This window comes from Haemorhous mexicanus, chromosome 12 (assembly GCF_027477595.1).
Source record: "Haemorhous mexicanus isolate bHaeMex1 chromosome 12, bHaeMex1.pri, whole genome shotgun sequence".
NCBI classification, from domain to species: Eukaryota; Metazoa; Chordata; class Aves; order Passeriformes; family Fringillidae; genus Haemorhous; species Haemorhous mexicanus.
The window spans coordinates 10,113,584-10,125,249 of NC_082352.1; the positions used below are offsets into that span (position 1 = coordinate 10,113,584).

Sequence of the window (11,666 nt, forward strand, 5' to 3'; positions counted from 1 at the left end):
TTTAGCCCCAGAAAGAGTTAAAAAAATCTTTAAATTTGCCTTTGGTTCTTATTTTACGTGCTTATTTCCAGAGCATTTCCAAATTGTATTAGTTTAACAGACTAGTGTATCTAAATCTTTTTAGCCACATACATCATTCACCAGCATGATTTTATTACAAGGGATATGTTATTAAAGCTTAACCTTGCACTCAGTCACTAATCAAAAACAATTCAAGAAAGCAAATCAAATGTTCCAACTTAACTAAAATCTCCTCCCTTCAAGCAACAAATAAAGCCTGGCTGGCTTGCAGGGAAACTTCCTTGCATCAGCATCAGCTCACTCAAATCAGGCACGTTTCTTAAGTCTAAATTTAGCTGCTTGCATTTCTTCAGAACTTTAATTCCTGAATATTGTGTTGAACCTACTGAGACTGTTGAAGTGCCAGATCTTAAGGCTGCAGTCATATTGAGATTCCTTTATGGCAAATATAAGAAGCAAAGTTGCTCTAACACACAGGCAAGCAGTTGGGAACAAACACACCAGCAAAAGGATCAGGCATTCAGAAGCCAAGATTCATTTTCCAGTCATGCTGGCAATGCTGAATCTCACCTATGTGCCAATGAGGAGTAGTTAAGCTACTTAACCAGCTGAAGAGAAAATGACTGTACATATATATAGGAAGGTTGATTTCATGGAGACACCTCTTAGGTTTTCAAATCCCTCCTTCACTGGAAGCAGAATCAATCATCGAGCACTCATTTTTGGACATGAGACCATGCCTTCACTCGGAAAACAGGAGCTCCTAAAACTCTGCCATGCCAGCGAGGTGCCCCAGCAGTGGGGACACCTGCAGGGACACCTGTGTCCTCTCTGTGCTGGAACAGGCTCTGAGTCACAGCAGGTGGACAGGTTTCACCCATGGATAACCAATCCTCATCGCCCTGGAAAGGCGAGCGCGGCACAGGCGCTGCCGGTTTTACCGCTTCTTGTGACAGAAGACGGAGCAACTTCTGCTTTGCAAGAGCAAGTTTAAAATTTATATTATAACACTGAATCCACCAAAGCTGCCAAGAGACATTGAACTCATGGGATCTGTGAAAGTTTTTCACACCTGTGTTTTTCTCCTGTGCCTAATATTATGGGAGGCATTTTGGAGGATTTTACAATGCAAGTTTCAATGAGACACTTACAGTCTCCCTCAGGCAAATTGTCACAGCTGCAGAGGTCTGCTACCCAGCTGCCAATCAAGGCAGGCAGGGAGTATGTGCAGTGAAATCACAAAAAAGGCAGGCTTCATTAGACTGCTGAAACCTAACTAGAGGCTATCTGGGCGTGCTTGAGCCCTTAAAACAGGGTTGCTTTAGAAAGAGGCATTTTTTTTTTCTTTCCAAGTGAAGAAAGGGCCCTAGTACTCATTGAGGAATGTATTGGTGCCAACTTTCCCCTTTGCAATTTCAATGTTTGTTTTCTCTGTCTAAAAAAAGAAATTACATTGCCGTATAAGCTTCTATTATTAGATTAACTGATATAGCTGGAAAAAGTGGACAAGATTACAGGTTCCACATCCCTTTGCCAGGTCTCAGAAGTGTGTCTACTTTTTCCAACTCTAGAAGCTGTTCCAGTGAAATATTCCTTGCTACAACCTTTCCTTCCCTTATTTCCTTAAAGCACCCCAGCTACAAAACCACTGGCACTAAAGACCAGCTGTACTGGAAGAACTGGAAGATCATTTTTCCTCCTTCATGCCTATCAGAAATATTTTGAGGGAACCAAATGCATTTAGTAACACTAAAAAAATAAATTAAAAAAAATAGCTCTACTGACAAGGACAAACACACAGAAGCTCAGCCCAAATAACGTTCAAGTGGGAAATTTAAAAGCACATGGAAACGAGGCATATTGTAAGCCATTTAACAAAGTTAATTTTAGGTATTCACTACATCTGGTCTTGGCCCCACTCAGCAAACTATTTAAGCATGTGCTCAGGTTTAAGCAAGTACAGGCTGAAAAGCCTACGTGTCCCATCACGTGCTCCAGTTGGGCATCTGCTGAACTACTTTGCTGATCCAGGACCATAACATTTAATAACAATCACCCTGAAAGTTATCTAATTAACAGCTGTTATTTTAAGAACTACATAAATGTAACGCACATTTTATGTCCCTAAAAGAGCAGGTGTCATGAAGGCATAAATCCACATCTAATATTATTTCAGACACAAAGCCACTTATGCAGATATGTTTTGTGAATGAAAAGAAAAAGGTAGGCTTTAAACTAAAACATAGTCAGACTCATGAAGCTGCCTCTGTCCATTACCACACTTAATCTTTGTTATCCTCACTGCTTCTTTGTTATTTCTTACAGACAATTTGTTATATTTTGCCTCTAATTATTTCCACCAGGAAAATGTTTGGATTTTTTTTAATTTGTGCCCATTTAGGTCTTCTTCTGAACACAAAAACCAGTGACATGATGTTCAAACATTAATGTTTAAGTGGCTTAGCAGCAGACCTATAGTTTTCCAAATTTTCAGATGGTCACAAATCCTGCTAAAATAAAAGGCACTGGGAAAGCTGAGCTCCCCCTCCACGCCGCGAGACCTGAAGTTTGAAAATTCTGGGCTCCCTATTTACAATTACAGCTGCATTTCCCGAGCGGATTGTGCCGTGACGGCTGAACCCTGCAAATGTCACCGGGCCGGCTCGGGCAGGGCGCAGCAGCAGCAGCAGAGCCATTGTTGCTGGGGCCCGGAGGGAGGAGGTGCCGCCGAGGCAGATGGGGACCGCGGTAATGCGGAGCTCCCCGGGGACAGCCCGGGCAGGGGCTCCGCCAGCACCACCTGCCTCCCTGGGGCTGCGGCGGGCGCATGGGGGGCTCCCCCGCTGCAGGGACACGGGGCCATTGTGCTGCCCTCCGCGGGTGTGCCACCCCCAAAGCATGGCACGAGGGGCCCTGTGTGCCACCCCCAAAGCATGGCACGGGGGGCCCTGTGTGCCACCCCCAAAGCATGGCACGGGGGGCCCTGTGTGCCACCCCCAAAGCATGGCACGGGGGGCCCTGTGTGCCACCCCCAAAGCATGGCACGGGGGGCCCTGTGTGCCACCCCTAAAGCATGGCACGGGGGGCCCTGTGTGCCACCCCCCAGACCATGGCACAGGGGGGCCCTATGTGCCACCTTCCAAAGCATGGCACAGGGGGCCCTGCGTGCCACCCTCCAAAGCATGGCATGGGGGTGTCACATGTGTCACTCCACACAGCCTGGCACGGACCGTCCCCCCAGGTGGCTGGCAGAGGGGTTCCTGCTCATGCCACATCTGAGGGTGCTCCACCCCAGTGCCACCCACCCCGGCTGCAGTGCAGCTACTTGGTTTGTGTGTCCCGTGAGGAAGAGAGAGCACACAGAGACATGCTGGGCTTCTGTGATTTCAAGACAACATTAAGAACCTTCAGCTCTTCTCTCCTGCTAATGCTACTAATAACCTCCATATTGTCATCTATCTTACCTGAGCTAACAGTTTATAAACCACCACCTGCAGCTTGTCCCTTATAGTTTATTAACATACACTAATAAACAGTATGCTTCACTCCCACTGTGCTGCCAAGTGAAGCCAGTCAGAATAACTGCATTAGCTTTACTGTTCTTTCTCAGCACATTTTTCCCACATGGGAACAATTAGGACAAACTCCCTCCAGATTATATTTTGAGATCCATCATATTTGCAGGAAAATAATAATAATAATAATAATCTTTTTCACAAATGCATCTGTAGGCACGTACAGAAAATTAACCTGACTGACGTTACCAAAAGTGATAGGTTCCTAATCTCCTCAGCAGTTCCTCTGCATGGAAAGGGTTAATGCTCCCCAGGCTCTGACTTACACCTATTATGCTCAAGTTTAAAAATAAGATGTGAAAGATGCATTATATAAGGCCAGTACTGCTATCCTGCCCATCTCCTATTTTGGAATTAAAGATCATCATTGCTCACATCAAAGGGGCTGGGTGAGAATAAAAGAAAAGACAGGAACAATGAAAATAGCTACCCGACACGAACCAGATCAAAGGACCAGGCACAGAAAATGAAGAGCTAGGGGGTCCTTTAATTACTGTCCACATCCTTCAAGTCATGTGGTGAGAAAGAAGGGAAAAAAAGTTTTGAAGGCCACTGGGTTTTGTCTTGCTGTGGCTCCTGTTTCCACAGTCTGTGCCAGTTCCCTACAAACTGCTCTGCTTTTTATTTTTTAAATTTTTTTTTCTTCATTTTATTAAAGTTAAATAGGACTCCTGGACTCCAAAACTCCTCCCTTGTGCCAGGAGGAGGAGAGGGAAGGAGGGGTAAGAGGGGCAGTAGTACAGATAGTCTGTAGCAATTGCCTGAAACAATTTCAGGAGGACTGCTCCAGGCAGCGCCCCGGGAGCTGCTTTGGGAAGGAGAGCTCTGGCTACCTGAGGCTAGTCTTTATTTGCCGGCCTCCCGGGTTGAGAAAACTTCAAATTCACATAGGGCACTGCTCCATGGGGCAGCAGATCAAACCTGGCTACTAGCTGTTTGAGCTCAGCAGCAGAAAAAAGGATTGCTCTGGGACTGAGCATAAGTAGAAGCATGATTAAACTTCAAACATACACACCCCCCCTCCCTTTTTTTTATACACAGCAGACAGTTATGGCTAATATTTCGATATGGACTTTAAAAATACGCTGCAAATAACTTACTCCAGCCTTCTGGCTGTGGGCTTAAAAATAATAAAAATTTAAACTAGCTGTATTATTGCAATGAAGTCAAATGTTCAGATTTACATATCATGGATCATTAAGGGAATGTCAAGTTATTTAAAAGGATCTCTTTTTATTTAACTTAACTCTCAAGATTAAAATTCAGATATTTGACCATTGACTGTAGTGACACATCATATCATTTACTTCCTTCTATTTATACTTCAAATGTGGTACATTTCTCTCTAATTACTCCTGACTTATGTTTCACAGAATCACAGAATAGCTAGGGTTGGAAGGGACCTCTGGAGATCATCTTGTCCAACCCCTGAATGTTTATTTTTAAAAAGACAGAATAAAACATGTCATAAGGAAGCAATAGAACTGGGATTCAAAAACTGATGGGGAAGAAACTGACCAAACTTTCTAGGAAGTAACAGTGCTTTGCTCTAATAAAAATTTTCTGGAAAAGCCCTGGGATGTTCCAAAGAAATTGTATTTGCTAATATAGATGAAAGCAGTAGACACAGACAGAAGTCACTGAAGAGGAAAATGCCTTCCTGTCTCAGGTCAGTTTGCTTGGGTTTATTCTGTATGCCAAACTAGAGCATGAAAAGCATTCAAACACAATTTCACAGACTTTGAAGAAGGAAGCTCATATCACCAAGACAATATCTAGAAAAGGGAAACACAGGATACAAAGGCATCCTTCTTCCCATCCTATTTACAGCTTGGAAACTGTAGACAAGCAGTAAGGATGATCTTTCAAGAGGCAATTCAGCCTCCAAACTCCAATGAGTGCCAAGTTACTTCATCTTATTTCTGATGAAAGTTGCCTCCATCTCTTCCTGCTCTTGGACACTAACATGCAGGGAACAGCCGTTCTCAGGAGGCCAGCTGAGGACTAAATTAAGCAGATATAGACTACAAAGCTGCTTTCCAAAGTGGGCATCATGCCTAGGCTCTACATCTGAGCAGTATGCTGGGTACGTGTACCAAGTTCAGTTAGCTGTCTTGCAAACATCCGCCGTGGGAACCTTGCCCAAACAAGCCTTCAAAGCTACCGTGGTTCTGGTGGGACCAGCACCACAGCAGTGGGACTGGGACATTTGCCTCCTTGTTACAGGTCTCAAAGTACCACATTATCCATTTAGATAGTCTTTTGATTGAGAGAGCTTCCCTTTTGGGCTTAGCCCCAAATGCCAAGAACAGATGAGATGGTTTAAGAAATTCTCCAGGTAAAACATGAAAAGGATGCTTAAGATCCAGCTTCTGACGAATAGCTGCACTCAGGGAGCCACAAGGTCTAGGGAAATAAACCTGGTCAATTAAATGAACTGATTGAAAGAAATCAGAGATCCCTCTGGGGAAAATCTGACATGTGGTCATACAGCCACTGCAATCTTTTTGGAAGGTGGTAAATGGGGCAAAAGCTGGGAAGAACTGGAGTGACTTACACATTTGGCAAAAGGTGGTTGTCATAAAGGGCATAATCTTTAAAGGACATAAAATACAAAGAAACATCCATGATGGGTTCAAAAGGAGGCTCAACCAGCTCACTCAAAGCCTCTTGAAACCTCAGCACTGAGCAGAGAATTCTATTGGGAAAATACAGTAAAGGCTCTTCAGAAAATATTCTGTCCTTTCCATAGACTGCCCCACAAAATGCACTTGTAGATGCTGAGAAATCTTCCAAAACATTCCAAGATGAATTAACATGAAATTAATTGGAGTGCAAACTAATAAGGATGGTGCAGAATAAGACTAATTTTCCTTTATCTCATTTAAAAAATACTTACATGCTCATTCATGGGAGGGAATAATTTACTAATAGTTGAGCTATTTTTGATGCATTTGTTCAGACAAGCTCAAGAGACAGTGAGATCACCAACAGGACTGACAGAAGTTGAAGACCTTCATGGAGAGCTACCTCCACTTTGTGTCTTGCCTTTGCATCTTTGAGAGTCCAATGCTGGTGCTGCCCAAGCCATGGTGTGCTTTGTCTGGGCCCTGAGCTCAAGCTCAGATGAAACTGGAGCAGGCTGAGCACACATTCTCCCCTAGATAAGCAGTCTGGAAAGGCCATAAATGTGAATGCAGGCTGTTGAGACAACGCCAGCATATCTAAAAATCAGAGTAATGAGCTCAAGCTGCCGTCACTAGGAGCATGTGTGCCTTTTCCCATCTCACTTTCTGGAAACCCATGGGTATTCCTGCAAAGGGAGGGACATCCTAAAGTGGTTGCTGACTCTAACCCAAGAGAAGAAGGGTTGCAGAGTTATTTACCCAGGAACTCAAGGAACATTTGCTGTCAGGATTGAGGAGTTCTTATTTTGCCTGTGGAAGTCAATCACCTGGTTCTCATCTAACTTTGCTAGAACAGAGCACTACTCATTAAGGCTTTTCAACCTGCACCAGAAACAAAACTCAAACTTCACATTTTCTTTTTCCTCAGAAGGTTCAATCACAGAGTAATTTAGTCTGGAAAGGACATATGGATATCACCTCTATATAAACTGTTTCTCAAAGTCTTTTCTTTTACTACCAGAAGAAAGTCACCAGTCATTTTCAATAACTTTTTTTTTGGAGGATGCTTTACCAAAAAAATTTCTCTAATAGGATGGCAGCCCATCTCTCACTGGGTAGAGAAGACACTACCTGCGCATGCTTCCTAGAAACAGGACATTTGCTTTCTGTGTCTATTTCTATGACAATGTCTCAGAGAAATCATGAGACAGCCATCAGTGTTGGAAAAGAAAGCCAAACTGCCTGGCCAAAAGCACAGGAAAGTAAAATCACAAAAGGAAAGTATGACTATGACTATGAGACACATAGTCATAGTCATACTGATCACTTTTGTGAGACAAGTTTTCTCAAAACCTTGAAGTTTTTCAATTCTAAAACATTTTTAAAGATTCATGTGAGCTCCTAATGCAACTATAAACCTGATGAAATCTGCTGCCAATCTGATCATTTCCCTTTGAGTTTAACTTGGATATATTCCTGCATGCCTCCACATAATCAACTTAAAATAACCTGGTGAATTTCCTCCTTATTCTCCAGGGCAGGTATAGTGTTCTGCCTGTGACTTGAGTGAAGCTCTGTGAATTATATGGCAAGAACAACCCCACTGTCAGAGCAGTCACCTGAAAATCATGCTAATACCTTAGTGACGCTTTGGAAATAGGTGTAACATACACCCAGGAATGGAAAAAGACCTGGGCTGCATGGCCACACAGGCCTGTACAAAAGTAGGGAAAAGGAAATGCTCCAGGAAAAGCAGGAGTTGTTTCACTGACAAGTTCTTAACAAAGGGATTTAAATCATTTTGGTGATGCTTCCCTCTCCGTTCTTCCCTTTTCTTCTCCCTCCATGGTGACTTTTCCTCTCTCGCTGTCACCTCCCAAGCAGCTGCTACCCTGTTACTACTCTCCTACTTTCACTGCTCTGAGAATTGACCCAAAGTGTGTCCTTTATCTCCCACTGTACATTTAAAACCTAGGATGTGGCAAAACAAGCATACAAGTCTGTTTCCCAGCAAACAAATGTCTTTAAGGTATCTGAACTCACCCTGGTATTTGCAGGCTGTCCCTCAGCGTCCTTCCCTCTGTGTCCTCAGAGGTACAGGCCCCACTGTGTCCCCAACACGGTGCCAGCCACCTGCTTCCCACCCCTGCCACCACTGACTCCTGCCTCACCTCGCCTTCCCCCTCACCACCCCCTGCAGTCCCTGGCCCCTCTGCACCCCCCGGACAGGCGGGTGGGGCAGGAGAGCAGTCCCACCTCAGCATGGGAGCGCAGCGCGTCCGTCCCGCTGCGGTGCCTGGGCTGTGCCTGCGCCTCGCACGCCGCGCTGGAGGTGACACAGCACAGGAAAACCAGCAGCCACCAATGCGCCTGGGCCTGCGAGAGCACAGCCAGCCGTGCTCTTTGTTTCGCTTTTAGGTTCAAACCTGCCCCCTTTTCATTTCAGGAGTTGGTTCACAAGAGGCCAGCTCCTCCAGCTGCCCGTGACTGCCAGTGCCCTGCAGACTGGCTCACACTCTAAAACTCAGCATTGCATCAGCACAGGAGTAATTTTTTAAATCTTTCCAGCAGAAGCTGGTTTTGTCCTTTCCCCACACCCCTCCCAGGCAGGGCTGGTGGCTCAGCCCAGAGAGTGCTCGATGCCAGCACAGGCTGGCAGCAGCCCCATTGGCAGCAATGGGCCTTAGCAAAGAGGAGCACAGAGGTGGACAGGTGCTGAGTGGGTGCACCTTATCTCCATGAATTTTACTCACTTGTATCTATCCAAATGACCTCACAGTACTTTTGCTTTGGCAGTTGTTTTCCACATTGCTGTCAGCACTTCTGAGATCGACAAGCGGAGCACACTGGCCAGGCTGGGAGGATGATGAAAGGGGTGCTACCAAGCACTGGCCTAGTCTAAAAACATCTGACTGCCTAGGAGCAGCTCACCAGCTGTATTTAAGGTGGACAAGGACAGTGTCACCTGCCAGTCATACCACAGTGGCTAAAGGGACAAGATCACATTACAGCTGTGGGTTTAATTACACTAGAACCTAAAACGTCAAAGAGGGAAGGTTGGCAACAGTAACCCAGTAGGCTCTCAAGCCTATAAGGAAAAAGAAGAAAACTCTTCTTTTTCCACACAAGGTGTCTCTAATCTGAGCCACAGTTGACCAGCAATGGTTGTGCTGGCATTAGGCCAAAGTTTTTACGTGGTTCCTTCAAAAAAGTCATCTTTCTTCACAGCTGACTTGTTCCGTTCATAACCAGTGGTCATGACACGGCAGATTACCAGCTCTTACAGCAGAGGAGACCTATTAGTCTGTTTGATAGGATATCAGGATACCCTGCTCCTGCCCAAACAGACAGCAAATGTGCCACCGTTTCACTGGTTGGGAAGAAATCCCACAAATCTGGCCCACACATAAAGAAATCTTCTGTTGCCATTCTGAGGAAAACATGACTGAGCTCTAGTGAAAATCCAAACTTATTCATGATTAGATAAACCACAGTGTCTTACCTCAAAAAGGCCCATTCATTTTCCTAGCACATCCACACATACACTTGTTCCAGGATGGGATCCAACAAAATCACTGCAAAAGTGGGTTGGTTAATTTTTATTTCCCAGGTTAGGATTGGGTGGTTTTTTTCCTAGCCAACGTTTGATCTCTCTGGCACTACAATACTGCTTGCCTGCCCACCCTACACAGTGCCTATATGGGAAGAAGAATACACTGCTAGAGCTTGCAAGGTTCATTTAAGATACACAATAAGCTAATACAGTCTGTTAAGTCTTAGAGAATGATTTTTAAAACAAGCAAAGAAATGTCCTCCACTCAAGAAAGAAAACTCTAATGTGTGGAAAAAATGCCAGTTTAGGTCTGTGGTGTCATGGTCCACAGGGGAGGCTTTTCCACCCTCAATACTAATTATGTGCTGGGCAAGATACAGCAGTATACATTAAGCACTATATCTGATCAAGCAGAAGACTTTTTTAAATGGTTTACTAGCTATTAGGTATGCTGCACTCTACACGCTGTGCTGACATAAGATTTTACTGCTTGCAGATGCAATTGCCAAAGACTAAAAGGTTTTCTTTTCTCAAACCACACAAACTATATTACTACTCCTGAATGCTATATTAGGGGGAATCCCCTTAAAATAGAAGAAAAAATTCTTGCTGGCAAGTTGCTAGTGAAAAAGATTCAGATCCAAGCTGGCTAAATGAAACCTGGGAAGCAACCAATACAAAAATATAAATGGTATCAATCTCTGTCTTCCTCTACATCTATCTTGAGCTGTAGGGTATGGTATTGTGATGGGGAGCAGGAGAGAAAGAAGGGCTGCAGAAATGCCCAATGTGTGGACAGTGCACAACTCAGTCCCCTGACAATCCCCTTCTCTGGTGTCACTATCTGCTGGCTTTGTGGGCAAAATTGACGGCTGGTCGCTGCTAGCCAGCACACACAGCCTGGCGACCTGAAAAGGCCATTGATTTTCCCTGTCCTTAAGAGCACGCTCTGCTGAGCTTGGAGCCGTGTGCTCGTAACTTTAAGGGGGTGCGTTTTCTTTAATCGTGCCTTTTCTTGGCCTGAATTTCCCCCAAAAAGCTGAAGAGGGCATGTGCTTATTATCTTTTAGTGCAGCATGTGCTCGGTGCAACCTGAGCTCTTCGGATACTTCGGTCTGAAAATCAGAAAAAAAAAAATTAATTGCGAGGAAAAACAAGGCTGCTCTGCGACTTTGATTCAATCAATTACCATTATCTTCCAGCGCAGCCCTCCCCGCCGCCCCCGGACCAGTTGTGTTTAACTTTCTTTGCCAGTCGCGGCCCCGCAGCGCGCTGGCGGAGCGGCGCTGCCGGCTGGCTCCCGCGCGGGGCTCTTATCAGCCGCTCCCAGTCAGCGCCGGCCCCGCACAGCTGGCAGGGACCCCCTCCGTCCCCCGCGTTATCTGCCAGCGCAGCCTCGGCCGGGCGGGGAGGGGCCCGCGGCCGCCCCCGGCCTCCCCGCCGCCCCCGGCCGGGCCGGGCTCTGCCGCCGGCCGCCCCGCTCCCGCCGAGCCTCCTCCGGCGAGCCCGAGCCGTCTGAAGAGAGGCAGGAACAAAACCGCAAATTTAGATTAATAAAGCATTTGTTGATTCTACAGAAACTTAGCAGGCCCCTAAGAAATCCACCAGAGACCTGTGCAGCTCCAGTAATTTTCTGTTATATTATCTTTCTTGTAAAATACTTCCCCAGACAGAGCCCCCAAAGGGGCTCAAATATCACTGTGACTAACCGAAATCAATGTGCACTCACCTATTGACATTTTTACATAGTTTTTGGATTTAGTATCCGGCCCAAAACACAATCAAATCTTCTGCCAAGGAAATAACAGGCACTTAGCTAGTCAGCTATTAGTGTTACAAAGGAAAAAATGTGGGCACCCAAGGGAGATGGGAGAGACGGCATTGACGTCA

General features: G+C 45.4%; 1 protein-coding gene across 4 annotated transcripts in view; it reads right to left on the reverse strand.

Annotated features, from left to right (window-relative positions):
* Nucleotides 1–11,666, reverse strand: part of ZNF423 (zinc finger protein 423) — a 221,696-nt gene that overhangs the window by 120,474 nt on the left and 89,556 nt on the right. The window contains exon 1 of one of the 4 annotated variants that reach the window (XM_059857064.1): nucleotides 8,480–8,626. The exons of 2 other annotated variants lie outside the window; for them this stretch is intronic. Coding sequence is in view for 1 of the 2 variants with exons in the window: in XM_059857063.1 (XP_059713046.1) it covers nucleotides 592–652 (61 nt within the window). In the remaining variant the exon portion in view is untranslated. Of the gene's footprint in view, nucleotides 1–591; nucleotides 870–8,479; nucleotides 8,627–11,666 lie in introns of those variants that run through there. One more of the 4 variants, XM_059857063.1, reaches the window with a different exon arrangement.